General features: G+C 42.4%; 1 protein-coding gene across 18 annotated transcripts in view; it reads right to left on the reverse strand.

The window, feature by feature from the left end:
* Positions 1-16,804, reverse strand: part of ULK4 (unc-51 like kinase 4) — a 714,793-nt gene continuing 697,989 nt past the window's right edge. For all 18 annotated transcript variants that reach the window (XR_010155166.1, XR_010155167.1, XM_063805611.1 and 15 more), the window contains 2 exons: positions 2,700-2,785; positions 1-197 (listed from right to left, as the gene is read on the reverse strand). Coding sequence is in view for 16 of the 18 variants with exons in the window: in XM_063805611.1 (XP_063661681.1) it covers positions 134-197; positions 2,700-2,785 (150 nt within the window). In the remaining 2 variants the exon portion in view is untranslated. The remainder of the gene's footprint in view (positions 198-2,699; positions 2,786-16,804) is intronic.

The following is a 16,804-nucleotide window of genomic DNA, read 5'->3' on the forward strand; positions in this document are numbered from 1 at the left end:
TTCTGGGTTAAGCTGACTTTATTAGGTCCAAAGACAGCTGTGAGGGGATGTGGCAAAGGTGTCTGGGAGCTGACCTTGCTTGTGCATCCGAGGGCTGGGGCCACAGGGTGTGCTTGTGCTAAGCACTTCTCGCCTAGTGTCCAACGGCTTGGAGGATTTCCAGGGCCAAGGGAGCCACCGCACTGTCGGCAAATGAACTGTAAGAAAAACCAAAGTAGGTACACTTAACAGGCATCTCTAAGGTAAAGTGCTCCCCCCTTTCAAAGGGGCCAGCCTCTTTTGCACCCGAGTATCTGGTGGACCAGCTGCAGCATCCTCTTGGGAAGCAGAAGCAGGAAAGCCTGGCCCACAGTCCTGGTGGGGTTCAGAATTGGCCATGCCAGCACCCTGAGCTATTTCTGAGCTCCCAGCCCCAGCCACCACTCACTATCTGAGCCACCTCTGCCGGAAACACTGCCAGTGAGTGGTAGGCAGCCAGACTCTACCAGGCCTGGGGCCTTCAGTGGGCCTGCCTGGCTCCTGCCTGGAGCTGACTTATGTGTCCCAGACCCACTCCACACACTGACCCTCCCTGCTCCATTGCCCTTTCCAGCCAATCAGCCAGGAGCTTTCTTACTCTTATAGGTGTGAATGTGCAATTAAGAGCTTAAAACGGGAACTTTTCTACTGGAGCAAATTGTTTGAGACACATTTAAACCTATGTTTAACAACTGCTAGCAAAGAAAAGACTGAAACCAGTGACCCTTGAAGTGTAAAATTAGCTCGTGGCACACTCTTGACTGCACAGAAATAGAGCTGGTACCAAATAAATGGGTGGGGGTGGGGGTGGGGCGCTGCATAAAAGATGTGGGTGGCAGTGGGATGGGGCCATGACCAGGAGACCGTTCCATGCATTCCTGCTCTGCGCATCAAAGCCCCTGTGTGACAGAAGGAATGCGTTTGAACTTGGCCCGCCCCTGGCTGAGTCTAGGCTAGACTAGTGGGGCCATGCTGCGCACCCGCACACAGCAGGCCCAGTGAGGCTGGAAAGGACAAACTACTGGCAGAGCAGCATCGGAACTGAGAACAATGCCATCCACTCATTCTTGGTTGACAAGAAAACCCTTTCTGGTAAGGCAATCTGAACAAAGTCCAAACGAGAACTCTGCAGGAGCAACTTCCCCGCCCAACACAAGATCTGTCTGGTGTAGACGTTTTAGATGCTGGAGTACTGAGTGTGGGTGCAGGACAGACCACCAGCCTCATGGACCACTGAACCTTGTTTTGACACATTTGGTCCAAATTTGGGTCCAGCATGAGGATGTGCTATTTTTGGCTAAAAGGCAGCTGTAGGTCCCTACTATGAGGAGACCCATAGCGCAGGTGCCTAGAGCGAAGGGGCTCTCTAGAGCTGTCTGTCAAACTCCACTCCTCTGTGGCTCTCTCTGTGCCCTCGGCATAAATCTCTGTAGCTGGCTCTATAATGGCATTTTGCACAAGGCCAGGATCCGATGGCATGTGCTCCTCAGAATGGTCTTACAGGAGGCCTACAGGCCAGTCCAGGGAGTCACTGTTCACACCTTACATGGCAGGGGCTCAGCAAGGTGTGAAGGGGCTTCTTGCAGGAAAGTCAGTCTCTCCTGCCCCTCACCTCACAGAAAACCATGAATACGAACTTACTTCTATGGTTCATGCTGAAGACAAAAGGGGTAGGGTTAGGCTAAAAAGGATGGTATCCCCCCCTCTCACCTATCCAGGATTAAATACAAAAGGCTGATTGGAATTGAGCCTTCTCTGCAAACTCACCTTCTTAGCAATGCTTCAGCCACTTATTTTTCTTCAAATTAATAACAAACCCAAAGCACACCAGGAAGCAGATTTCATAGAAACATGTAGTTCTAAAAACAGAATCTACCAGGAAATGGCAGACAGCATTCCAGGTCCAATGAAGGTCAGGCACCCCATAGGAGGCAGGTCCTTCTCCCCAGGGTGGGGAAATGCTCCACTGAGCATCAGCGTCTCTGTGGGGCTGGCTGGGATACCAGCTCCTTCTGCTTTTACAGCATGTAACATGCTCCTGGGTGATAGGCCTATCTCCGGTCTGTGGAACTCACTTCTAGGATGTTCTAGACACACTGACTGTACAGCCAAGGACTGGGAGGCTAGCCTAACCCCATGCTGTCAGCTTCTGGGTGTCAAATTCGCAGTTCTGTGTGGTCCCTCTGAACTTCTGGCTGAGGAAGGTAACCTGGTGCAGCAGAGCAGGCTAAGCTGTCACATTTGCCCCAGCCCTGCCTGGGCCTTGAGTCCTCCACAAGGTGGTGATGGGGATGCCTCTGGCTGGGCTGCTGATGGGGACATGTGTGCACAGGCCAGGGGCTGCCTTTCTCATGAGGTTCCTTGCATCTCCCACTTGGTCATCCACTCAACCTCTTTGGGGGCCTCAAGGTGGGAATATTGTTTCCCCTGGCAGGACTAAGACTTTCTCTCCCCCTGTTGATTCCTGTCCCCTCACCTTCCCCACCATAACTGGGGATTCCCGGTGTGTGGAGTGGCAGAGCTTCCCTTCCCACACTGGGAAGGATCTCAGTGGACAGTCATGGGCTGGAAGGTGGTAGTCCCTGGTGTGGAGGGAGATGAGTGGGAGGAGTGGAGAAAGGAATGGCTGAGAGTGTGTGCTGATCTAGAGCAGACTGCTGATCCTCCTCGGCCCCACTTACCCACTCCCAGGGGCCAGCCGCTCCAGAGCCCGCAGGAGGCTGCCTGCATTCTTGAGGCTCTCCAAGTGCTTCTCATTGGAGGTGATCTGCAAGGGCAGGAGGAAGAAGACAGTGGTCAGCTGACCCGTCCCTGACTCATGCCCTGTTGGATGGGCACCCTGAGTATCAGGCCTGCATGGTGCTGTGGCTGCCTAAGGCACTGGGGGGTATCCCCTGGGCTTGTCTGAAACCCCCATGTGTAACCTCCCCCACAGAGTATTGCTGACCAAGGGGAAAGAGGCAGGACACTGGTGGTCCTCAGGGGAGGGGACAAGGCAGTCTGCTGGGGCAGAAGACGGCCAGTTCAGGGCAGGGTGCCTCCTGTGGATCTCTCAGGAGGGTTTGTGTCTGGGAACCTGAACTTTCCAATTAAAGCAAAACTACGTTTTCTGTGCTGGGACTCAAGAGGCCTGGCTAGCAACTGGAAATCTGTCTTTGGGGCTCTCAGCCCAACATGATCTCTTTCACATGGATAGAAGGATGCCAAGAAGGTGCCTGGGGACCTGGGAGAGAGGCATTAATAACTAAACCCCAGGAAGTGTGCCCATGCTAATCGCCACAGTCCTATGAGAAAAACACTTGGGCATGCCTGACTCTGTAGCACCTATTTGCAGAATCATACACTCTCAGGGCTAGAATAGGCTCAGGTGGGGATTTATCTAGTTCTGGCACCCAGAGACCTCACAATTCAGACCCTCCATAAAATGAGTCCATGTCCTGAAAGGCAGAGAAGAGAAGGCTTTGATTCTACTATTAGACTTGCTTCTCTTAATTCACCGTTGCCTCCTATTGTTATCTTTGTTAGTTTAAAATTTCTTGTAATAAACACTTGTATGGCACTTTACATTTCAGAATGCTGTTTCCTATATGTTTTCTCATTTAATCTTCTCAACAGCCTACCTTACAAGGTAAGTATATATCATGTTTTATTTATGAGGTAACCAAAGCTGAAATTAAGGGGCTGCTACAGGAGTCCACATGGGGCCAGATTCCCTCCCCACCATGAAGGCGGAACCAGGATGGCTTCAGCTGACTTTGATCACAGCAACCAAGGCTGGATTATCGTCTCCTTAGTTAAGAGGCCCAACATTTTTTAATCAATCACTCATGATAGGTCACAGGGGTAACTAAACATTAACATGAACTCTGAATTATATATGAATGCATTCGCACCTCCACTGAGATCCTCTCCCACCTTCCTGAGTATGCCAGAGAACAGCTGCCAGTTCAACTGCATCAGGTGTGATTTCTGCAAAGATTTGCATCTCGGAAGAGCTGCATGTAAATTTGTTCTGAAATGGCACCCAACTTGATGTGTTCAAAAGACTACTGCTTAAAAATGCCAGCTGTAGTTCAATTATGTCTGAAGTATGCATAAACTTACACTGAAGGTACACTCCCCATCAGGGGTCTTCAGTGAGGATTCCCACTTCATTTTTCTCAGAACTGCCTCAAACAGGTCAGCTGACTACATCCAGGCTCACTGCCCCTGACCAGCCCTGCCAAGAGATTGTGTGCAGAGGCTGTGCTCCCAGGAAATCACCCACAAGTTGCAAATAAATCAGAAGACGACTTCCATCCACAAGGCTGGTTAGAAGGTGCAAATAGAAATCTACAGTGACAGTTATGTGATCAAAGGAAGATGCCAAAATAGTTATCATGTGTAGCTGACATAAATGTAGACATAAACAATGCCAATTGAAAACTACGTGGTTTGGCCATTTACCTGACTCTTATTAATAACATCAGCTGTTGTTCTGTATATAAGGATGAGTTAATTCAAAAATAAAAATTTTAAATTATATCAATCAGAGGTTCCAGTTCTGGGTAAGACAGAGAAAACACATGACACTCTTTCTCTCCCTCTGCATGCAAATCTACAGCGCAGCTATTTCAGAACACTGAAAAGCAAACAGCAACAGGTAAATAGGAGAGGACACTGAATGCAAAGCACCACTGAACTGGCAGTGAGTTTACCACTTCTTTCTTAGCCTGGATGCAACAAACCCAAACCCCAAAAGCCCTAGAAGAAACCCAGCTTGAGGAATAGAGAAGGGAAATCCCCAAAACCCTAGCAAATAGATGAAACCCCCTCAATATTGTTTTGCTCTTTTTTCTCCATCCTCTTGTGTCCCAGGCCATTCTGTGATGGCAGCAGTGGTAGTGGGGACAGAGGTGGCAGCAACAATAGCCAGCAAGAGGAGCCTGCAACCAGAACTCTATTCTTTCTCTGTTCTCCTAGTGTTTGGCCTGGATGTTGCATATGGAACTAGGCAGTTTTAGGCCAGATAGAAAATGGGAAACCCAGAGAACCAGAAAGTACTGGGGAGAGAATGAATCAAGAAGAGCTTAGTAAAGTTACTCCATAAAACGGTTTAGGAACTCTTGGCCTCACCCCCAACCTGTGTATGCATGGAACCGATCCCAATAGCATGCCCCAGAATTGAGGAACTGAGGTAACAAATATACCTCTGCTCACATCCCAGACTGACCCCTGGGGAGGGACACACCAGATAGATGCACATAGCACTGCAAAACCTGTGAAACCAATATGACACTGAAATTACAATTCCAACCTGCAGCCTGAATCTAATCAGCATGATTGCTTGCTAAAACAAAAATATCAATATTCTCTGTAGTATTTAACAAGACAGGGTCTTATAATGTAATATTTTAAATGACCAGGATACAATTCAAAATTACTTGGCAAAAGCAACCATAAAATCTCAGCTGACATGAAAAAAGACAATCAACAGAGGACAATAAACAAAATGACATATGTTGGAATTATCTGACAAAGACTTCAAAGTGCTATTATAAAAATGCTGAAAACAATCACTAACACTCTTGAAACAAGTATTACAATAGAATGTATCAGTAAAAAAGGAGAATATATCAAAGAAGAACCAAATGAGAATTTTCTAACTAAAAACATAATAACCACAAATTTAAAGTCATCACTGGATAGACTCAATAGCAGAATGGAGACAATAAAAGGAATGAGTCAGTGAACCTGAAGATAGATCAATAGAAATTATCCAATCTCAGCAGCAGAGATTGAAAAAAAAAAAAAAAAAGATTGAGAACACAAATGAGCAGCACCTCAGGGACCTATGAGACAATAGCAAAAAGTTTTTGTCACTGGAGTTCCAGAATGAGAGGACAGAGAATAAATGAATGAAAAAGTGTTCGAAGAAATCATGACTAAAACTATTCCAAAATGTGCTGAAAGAAAGAAATCTACAGATTTAAGAAACAGTAAATCCCAAACAAGATTAAACCCAAAGAAATCCATAACCAAACCCATCAAAATCAAACTTGCTGAAGACAAAGGATGTTGAAAGTGGGCAGAAAAAAAAAATGATATATTACTTATAGGGTAACAATAATTTGAATTATTGTGAATTTCTCATCTGAAACTACTGAGGCCAGAAGATTTTAAGATGCTAAATGAAATGAACTACCAAACTAAAGTTATATACCTAGAAGATATCATTCAGAAATGATATCATGGTTTCAAAATATTATTTAGGAATGAAGGTGAAATGAAGATATTTTCAGATGAATGAAAACTAATAGAAGCAGAGCTGCTATAAAAAATTTACTAAAGAAAGTTCTTCAGAGAGAAAGCAAATAACACCAGAAGGAAACTTGGAACATCAGGAATGAAGGAAGAGCAATAAAAATGGTAAATATAACAGGATATTATCTTTCTTTAAAAGCTGTTTAATAGTAGAAAAGAAAAAATACATATAATATTGTACTGATGGGGTTTTCAACATATGTAGATGTAACATACAAGACAGCTGGAACATAAGATGGGGGAGAGCAAAGGAACCTATATGGTAGTAAGGCTTTTATGTTCCATTTGAAGTGGTAAAATATTGTCATAAGTAGACTCTAAAAGGTTAAGTATTTTATAACTCCAAGAGCAACCACTTAAAAAAATTATACAAAGAGATGTAATTTAAAAAAGAAACCCACAATAGATAAATTAAAATTTAATATTAAAAATGTTCAAATAGCTTAAAAGAAAGCCGGAAAAGGAGAAGTGAGGAAATAAAAACACTGAACCTAATCAGAAATCAAATAAAAAGGCAAACTACATTGTAACATACCAAGAATTACATTAAATGTAAATGATCTAAATGCAGCAAGTAAGAAATCTCCTGAATGATTTTTAGAAATGATCCAACCATCTATTGTGTGTAAGAATCTTAATTCAAATACAATGAGATAGTGGTTTAAAGTAAGAGGATGAAAAAAGATATACCATGCACACATAAATCAAAAGAAAGCTAGAGGGGCTATAGTAATGTCAGGCAAAGTAGACTTCAGAGCCAAGAAAATTACCAGGGACATATTTCGATTAAAGGGTTTTGTAACCAAGAAGACATAACAATAAATATGTATACATCTAACAGTAGAAATTACACATACACAAAGCAAAAACTGATACAACTGAAAAGGAAAACAGATAAATCAACAATCGTAGTTGGAGATTTCAAAACTCCTCTCATGGTAAGAAACAGGATAAGTAGACAAAAATCAGCACGGATACAGAAGAACTGAGGAACCCCATCAACCACATGAATCCTATTGATATTTGTAGATCACTGATCCCATCAACAACAGTATTCACATATATTGCAAGAATCCAGGAATACTTACAAATGTATACAGTATTCTGTGTCATAAAACATACCTTAACACATTTAAAAAAATTGAAACCATATAAAATATATTCTCTGACCATATGGAATTAAACTAGCAATTAATAACCAAGATAACAGGAATATTTTCAATCACTTGGAATTAAACAGCACACTCCGAAATAATCCAAGGGTTAAAGAGGACATTCCAAGAAAAATTAGAAAATAATCTTAGCTGAATGAAAATGACCTTGATACAACATGTCAACATCTGGAAGGGGGCTAAAGCAATGCTTAGAGGGAAATCTATAGTACTAATACTTATTTTAGGAAAGAAGAAATGTCCCAAATCAATCAATAATTTAAGCTTCTACATCAAGAAACTAGGAAAAAAGGGCCGGGGCGGTGGCTCACACCTGTAATCCCAGCCCTTTGGGAGGCTGAGGAAGGCCGATAACTTGAGGTCAGGAGATTGAGACCAGCCTGGCCAACATGGTGAAACCCTGTCTCTACTAAAAATAGAAAAATTAGCCAGGTGTGGTGGAGGGTGCTTGTAATCCCAGCTACTCAGGAGAGTACTGAGGCAGGAGAATTGCTTGAATCCAGGAGGCGGAGGTTACACTGAGCAGAGATCATGCCACCGCACTCCAGCCTGCGCGACAGAGCGAGACTCCATCTCAAAAAAAAAAAAAAAGAAAGAAAAGAAAAAAAAGAAGAAACTAGGAAAAAAAGGAGCAAAACAAACCCAAACTGGGAAGAAAACAAGAGCAAACATTAAGAGGAATGTGGTAAATGTAGGCCCTAAAATATCAATACTTACATTAAATGTAGATTTACCAAATGCTCCAAGTAAAAGATTTCAAGCTGTATATAAACAAAATAAAACATATCTCTTATATATAATTATATATATCTATAATATATAAATTATGGCTACATACACACACACACACACACACACACACACACACACAGTACTTATAACAAATATATTTTAAATATAAGGGCACCAAGGCCAGGCGTGGTGGCTCATGCCTGTAATCCCAGCACTTTGGGAGGCCGAGGCGGGTGGATCACCTAAGGTCAGGAGTTTGAGACCAGCCTGGCTGACACGGTGAAACTCTGTTTCTACTAAAAATCAAAAAAATTAGCTGGGCATGGTGGCACAAGCCTGTAATCCCAGCTACTTGGGAGGCCGAGGCAGGAGAATCACTTGAACCCGGGAGGTGGAGGTTGCAGTGAGCTGAGATCGTGCCATTGCACTCCAGCTTGGGCAACAAGAGCGAAACTCCATCTCAAAAAATAAATAAATAAGGGCACCAAACAGTTGATGGTTAAAGGATGGAAAAAGATATGACATGCTAACAGTAACCCAAGAAAGTTGGCATAGCTAATACCAGATAAAGTAGACGTTAAGGCTATAATCGTAACTAGAGGTAAGGAGGGACATTTCATATTTCTAAGAAAATAAATTGGCCAGGAAGATACAGCACTTCTAAATTTGTGTGCTCCTGATCACAGCCTCAAAATACATAAAACAAACAAATAAAAATGACAGAATTAAAGTGAGAATTAGATAAATCCACAATCATGGTGACATACTTTTCAATCTCTTCCAGCAATGTGCATACAGAAACCAGGGGGGACACACAGGTTCTATACAACAAGAGTAAGAGAATTGACTTAATTCACTTATATAAAAAATCATCTAAAAACTGCAGAATATATATTCTTTTCAAGTGCATATGGAAAATTTCCAAAATATACCATCTGCTGGGTCTTAAGGCAAGTCCTGACAAATTCCAAAGGTATAAATCTGATAAAATATATCAGGATCTCTATGATTAAAAACTGTAAAATGCTGATGAAATAAAATAAATAAATGGATACACAATATTCAAGGATTGGAAGGCTCAATATAATAAAAATTTCTTCCAAAATATAGGTCTAATGAAATTCCTATCAAAATCTCAGCAGAAATCTTTGTAATATATAATAGCTGAGTCTATTGCTTCTTGGCCTTTTGGCTAAGATCAAGTGAAGAATAACTGACTCTAAAATTTGCAATGGAAAGGCAAAGGAGCCAGAACAGGTAAAATAATTTTGAAAAAGCAGAATAAAATTTAGGCATCATACTACCCAACTTTAGGAGGCACTACATGATTCCAGCAACCATGACAGTGTGGTACTGGCAGAAGGTCAGACACACAGATAATGGAATAGACAAGAGAGCCCAGAAACAGAACTACACAAATTATTGTTAAAATTTTGACAGAGGTGCAAAGTTAATTCAAGGAGGGAAGAACAGTGTTTTGAACAAGCAGTGCTAGAACAAATGGATGCGCATATGCATAAACATCAACCTAGACATATATTTTACATCTTATATAAAACGTAATTTTAAATGGATGATGGATCTAAATGTAAAATGTAAAAACTATATAACTTCTAGAAGAAAATATAGAAGAAATTCTGTGACCTTAGATTTGGTGATGAGTTTTTAACATAAAAACATAATCCCTTAAAAAAATTATAAATTGGACTTCGTCAATGTTAAAAACTTTACTTTTTGAAAACATAAGAGAATGAAAAGATATGCCATAGACTTGGAGAAAATATTTGCAACTTACATATCTGATAAAGGACTTATATCAAGAACATAAAAGTAACTCTTTAAAAATATTATTTTTAGAAAGAGGGTCTCCGTTGCCCAGGCTGGAGTGCAGTGGTGTGATCATGGTTTACTGTAACCTCATACTCCTGGGCTCAAGCAATCTTCTTGCTTGGCCTCTTTGTTCTCACCTTGGCTGGGATTACAGATGTAGTCCACCATGCCCAGCTAAAAAGAACTCTTCAAATTCAATAATAAGAGAACGACCAGCCTAGTTTTTAAAATGGGTAGAAAATCTGAATAGACACATCACCAAAGAAGATATATGGGTGGCAAATAAGAAAAGATAACTCAACATTGTTTGTCATTAGGGAAATGCATATTAAAACTGCAGTGCAATACCACTGCATACCTATTAGAATGGCTAAAATTCATAACACTGACAATAACAATGTTGGTAGGGATGAAGAATAACAGCAGTTCTCATTTATTGCTGATGTGAATGCAAAATGGAACAGTGCTTTGGAAGACAATTTGGCAGTTCTTTATAAAACTAAACATACAGGCCAGACACAGTGGCTAACACCTGTAATCCCAAAACTTAGGGAGGCTAAGGCAGGTGAATCGCTTGAGCCCAGGAGTTCAAGACCAGCCCCAGCAACATAGTGAGACCTCATCTCTGCAACGAAATAAATAATAATTAGCTGGGTGTGGTGGTGCACACCTGTGGTCCCAGCTACTTGGGAGGCTGAAATGGAAGTATCGCTTGAGCCTGGGAGGTCAAGGCTTCAGTGAGCCATGATCAAGCATCTGCACTCCAGCCTGGGTGACAGGGTGAGACTATGTCTCAAAAAAAAAAAAAAAAAAAAATTAAACATAGTCCTACCATATGGCCAAACAATTGCACTCTTGGATATTTACCCAAGTGAATTGAAAACTTATGTCCACACAAAAACCTGTATTCAAAATCCTTCACATTTTTATTCATAATCACTAAAATGTAGATGCAACCAAGCTGTCCTTCAACAGTGAAATGGAAAAACAAGGAAGTCGTCATGCATTACTTGGAATGCAATCAGACTTATAGAGTCTGATTTGATTTTTAGAATGAGATATTAGTAAAAAAATAAATCTGAGTAATTTTTGAAACAATAAGAGTTTGAATTTACCTTGCTAAATTATTGTATACTATGATACCAAACCATTTTCTATAGCTGGTAATGCCCGTGATAAGAGGATTTCAAGGGGCTCTGAAATGAATGATCCTTGGGAGTGGACTGCTTCTGTCTCCCAGAGTTGAGTGTCCTCTTAGGCTGCTGAAGGTTATAAATTAAGACAGGAACCAGCACTCTTTTAGAAACATTAGATTCCACTGTATCTGCTGGACTATGTGGCCTTTAACCTTCTATTTTCTCAGTACTTTAATTTTCTTCAAAAACCAAATTATGGGTCCACTCAAAAGTCATCCCACCTACTCCTCTTTTGAGCTACTTAGGCAGAGAATGTTGTGTGCAAACTGAAACCCACAAAGAAATCTCCTCTCCATTTTGAAGGAAGTAGGAGTCAAAGTGACCCTTGTCTACTGTGATGCTGAATTCATGACTAAGAGACTATTGGTGAACTTATCCTGGCTGTGATTACAGACGTCAAGAGGGAGTACTGCAGCGACACTAAGAAAATAATGCAAGAGAACGCCAGCAAAGAGTGTAAGCACAATACCTTCTTCCCAAAGTTAACATTTTCATTACTGGCAGTCAGTTAGCCAAGACAGGCTAACTCAATTTTATTTTGCAATAATGTACTATAGCAGAGGTTCCTGGACCTGTGAGTCCACGAGTGGATTTCAATATTTGAAAACATCAAATGGCAGGCATCCATTTCCTGCAAACAAAGTCATGCCTGCCTCACATTTCTCTGCTTTATGATGAAAATATATCAGCCAACCCTGGAGTGCCAGCCATTATCTCATGCTGCTAAGACATCTGCCTGGTAGCTAAATGGCTAAAATCAATCAAAATGGAAACATGAATTATACTAAATACATAAATTTCACCTGGTAGACAGGTAATTTTCAAAACATGGGGTCTTTAAAGGAAAAATCATAAAATAATTGGGAATTTGAGCTTAGAATTAAGATAAACCTGGAAAGACAATTCCTCTACATCTGTTGAATATATATATATACACATATATGTGTATATATATACAGATATACATATGTATACATATATAAATATCTATGTGTGTATATACATATACACACATATATGTATATGTATATGTGTATATACATCTGATGATATATATATACACATACATATACATATATGTATGTGTATATATGTGTATATGTATATAAAATCAGATAACACACTTGGGATAAATACATAATTTTATGCAAACTCTGCTATGGTCACTTTAACATGGCACTGTGTCAATCCAGCATTCACCCAAACATTGAAAGGAGATGGTAGTGTCCTACAGAATCATCTTCAAATTCTCCACTAGGCTCATGAATTGTAAAGTAGTGGTTTTATACACAACACCCTGCAGTACAGAGTTTGGGTTGGCTCTTCTCTGGATTTCAGCTTCCCCAAATACAAACTAGCAAGTGGAGCCATCCTATGCCCCCTGATAATGGCAGAACCCTGAAGTTGGCAGCCTCTTCAGTTTGCAGGAGAGGATGTGAGAACAGAGAAAACAATGGCTTGCCCAAGGCAAAGTGGCCATTGAGGGACAAATCTAAGACTGGTGCCTATACTCCTCATCTAAGGCCTTAAAAAACAAGCAAACCAGAACTTCTATTGTCTATCACCGTGGCACATCAGGAATTTATGCTCACAAATATGACTCACAGCATCATCCTCCTCCTAAAGCTTGTAAAATGCTCCAGTGCAGCCTTCTGTATTTGTAAATGTTTTTTGGTGTGGAGAGATATGTGGCTGTAACTGAGTAAGGTATGGGCATGCTGTGGTACTTTGTTTATGAGTGTGCAATAATATATGTCAATATCTGTAGTGATCTTGAATGTGTGTGGCAAAAGGAAGTCCAGTTAACTTTTGCTTTCTAATCATGAGTTCCTCTCAACAGGCCCAGGCAACACTGACAGACTAGAAAAAAAATATCAGGAGATGAAGCTGACACAGCGAGAGCAGCCCAGGTGCTTCTTGGTGCTTGTTATTACAGACACACACTTCACACAGGGGAGGATTATTTTAATTCTGTGGCCTTCAGATCTCATAAATACAAGTAAAAACAAGCAGGTAACTATGATAACTTTACTTCAGAGAGTTTAAATTTCAAAAATAAACCTATCCATCCAGCCCCTTCATTTTGTTCTCTTAATGTACACTTTGTCTTCTCTTCAGCTGGGGTTTTCATGCTACTTCAAAGCCATTTCTCCCAACTGCTCATAGAGACAGGCCACCCTCTTGCCACCTGATGCCAGGATGGAATCTGGAGGAGAACCTCTCGTCGGCATGATGCAATCTGGCAGGCCCGCCTTCATTTTCTACCTGGTGTTGCAGTGTGCATTCTGGGTCCTTCCAGAAGCATCCTGAGCTGCTGCCAGGGTCTCGCCTTTCATATTCAGATTAAAGCAAGTCCATATTAACACATCCTGCTCTGCATCCAGGCCCATATGCTCATCACACCTTCCATGGGATGCTGAGTAAATCTGAGACTGAATGGAATAATTTTCATGCATGGCCTCCAGCTGCCTCACAGCATCCGTGCCTTCCCTGGAGTCCATTTGGAAACTTTATGTACCTCAGCAAAAGCAAGTGAGGCCCGTTCTGTCCATGATTAGTAAGCAGGGGATGATCTGAAAGAGATCTAGAGGTGTCCCTAAGGATTCCCATCAGTGGATCTGCTGATCACCAAGGGTAAGGGGGTAACAGTTGGAGCTCAAGGGAAGAGGCAGGATCTTACAGAAGAGGTAGGCCCCGTCACAAAGGCCTGCTCCCCTAGATTTGACCCAGGTCCCCATGAATGCAGATTCTCTGGAGGGTGACAGAGATATTGCACTAAACACCTGGAACGGTACTGGAGCATAAGCAGCACCATGTTTCTGTCCAGGAGGACCACTATGTGAGGTGGTCTGTCACCCTCTGCATGAAGCACAGCTTTGCTTTAGCTCACTGGGAGGCCCCAAGCATACTGAGGCCTGAGGAAGTGGTGGCATCTGGAATACAGTGATTCCTCAAGGTGAAGGAAGCTGGGAGAGGAAAGGAAGAAAACAGCAGATGGCCTCTTGTTCAAGGGCAGCGATGAGTCTCCATGTGGTGTACTCCAGACAAACCGGGTAGGAGAGGGGAGTACACAGGGCATTAGTAGATGTGTGGGGGGGGCAAAGTTGACAAAACCCAGATTTCAGGTAGAAACTGTTAGATTCACTTTTACCTATAGGATTAAATAAGTAAAAAGCCTTGGAGTAAAAACGGCTTGGGATTTGCGTCAAGAAAGGAAATTAACATTTCTGAGCACCTACTATATTCAGGAATAGAGTTAACTGCTTTCAAACATATAATTTTCTTTTTGACAACTTGAAAAACAAGTATTAACTGTGCTCACTTTACAGATGAGAAAATGAAGGCTAGGAGGGCTCATGTGACTTGTCCAAGGTCAGCTAGCCAGCAAGCAGTGGCACTGAGATTTAACCCAGTCCCCCCAACTTCAAGATCCACACTCATCCCATGAGACCACGGCATCTTCACATCTGCCACTAAGTACCTGGCAAAGTTGTTGGCTGATTGGCTGATTTAAAAAAGCAAGCAACTGACTAAGCCGTGTTTCTAGCCCCACTGCCTACATGCTGTGTTATCTTGTATAAATGGCTTGCACTGCTCTGCCGGCCATCTCTTGTAAATTGCATAGCGCCCTTTGCTCCCTCAGTCATTGTTGTTCATCCTCATCATTTCCAGGCAAAGCAGGAACCACGGAATCTCTCTCCCAGATGGAACTGGAAGTTGCTGCTCTTGACCAAAGGAGTCTGTGGATCCTGTGTACTGTCCAGTAAGCTGTTCCTGATATGGAGAGTACCATACTTTTGGCAACTTCTTTCAGGCTTGGCTACCAAAGGCTTTGCACATCTCTGCTGGCGCTCTTAGATGGAGGTCCGTCTTTGCTGGTGATGAGAAGTGAATCAACAGTTTGCTGGGTAGCCACTGTGGGCCATTATCTCATGTTCTCTTCACAGTGACCCTATGAGGAAGGTCTTCCATGATCACATGTTAGAGACAGGGTGAGGCGGTGATTAGTAGTGGAGTTGGGATGGAGGCCCAGATTGGGCAGCTCTCTCCTGCATCCCACCCCATTGTTGCTCTGCCTTCCCTCCATTGCTTCCTGCCCCAGTCACCATGTTGCCCTTTGCCTCTCCCCATGAAGGGTGTGGCTGCAGGAGCACCTGGTGAGAGACAGGGCCGGTGTCCAACTGGGGAAGCCAGGAGTTGACATTTCCATGAGTAGTGAGGAGGCTGACATTCTGCCAGGGGGGGAGCTAGTCCCAGCTTCCAGGGGCCCAGGTTCCCAAGGAAATAGCTTGGCCTGTATTTAAGACAGAAGCCTCTCAAGCTGGGGTCAAAGTAAGGAACACTGCTCCTTTCCACTGACATTTCCAGATTTGGAGATGCAGCGTGCAAAGGAGGATGATGGTAAGCTAGCGTTTGAATGATCAAAGGGCACACTTTGGTGAGAGCAAAGCAGTGTCGAAGGACTTTCTTCTTTCTCTTGACCTTTATTTCCTCCTCCTGGGGTCTGTATGTTCCCTTAACTTAGCCTGACACCTCCATTCACCTCTCTCGCCCAAACTCCTCTCTGTACCTGTGGGCACCTGCCAAGTCTAGAGGCTACAGAAATAACATGCGGAGGATTTGAATGTTTTTCTTTTTCACCCCATAAGACATGATTATTTTCTAAGAGAAAATTATCCATAGCTACCTCCTTTCTTCATTTTAGGCCAGCCAGTTCTCTCAGCTCTCTGCAGGGCAGTAAAAATGCCCTTATTGCTTAGAAACTTTTCATAATTACATCAGTTTCTGGCCATTAAGTCTCATAAGTCTAAAATGTTGAATATAATATAGCTGCTTTGGGAAGTCTTTTAGGCCTGATCCAACTAACTAACTACAACAGCCAGTTCCAAAATAAGTGAGGACACAAACAGTTTTAATTGGCAAAAAATTATGATGTGGACTTTTTGTAGATATAAAATTAAATGGGAGGTTGGCCCAAAGTAAGTTCTGGTGAAATACAGGAGCAGGACTACCGTTTCGCCCAGGAGGACCCAAACCAAGCACTTAGAAAAGCATGAGAGCATAGATTTCTAAGGCACTGGCATGAGGATGTCAACTAGGGATGTGGCTGGAATTATTTCCTCACAAGAAAAAATACTTGGGGTGGTAACCAAAGTGGGATAGCTTCGGTCATAAGAAGTGAGGAACAGTGTCAGTATCTATCACGCAAACCTGATCCAAGCAAATACTAACCAGTCCTTAGGAATGCTATATGGGGTCATAGTGAGCTGTGTATTTGACAACAGAGTCACTGATTTTGTGTTGAGGGTGTTTGTGTGATAGGGAGGGCTCTGAGGTGGGAAACGAGAGGGAGATAAGAGAAAGAGCTTAACAGGGCCTGTTTCCAGCCCCTTCTCTGAACCTCCCACTGCATGGAGGGAAGCAAAGTAGAGCCATGTCAAGTCAACTTGGCTAAAAAAGCCCACAGCTTCCTTCTTTCCCCAGTTCCTCACTCTACAAGGTAAGGACACTATCAGCCACTAAACCACTTTGCAGTGATTCAGCCACTATACA

The sequence above is a fragment of the Pan troglodytes genome, chromosome 2, assembly GCF_028858775.2.
Source record: "Pan troglodytes isolate AG18354 chromosome 2, NHGRI_mPanTro3-v2.0_pri, whole genome shotgun sequence".
Lineage (NCBI taxonomy): Eukaryota > Metazoa > Chordata > Mammalia > Primates > Hominidae > Pan > Pan troglodytes.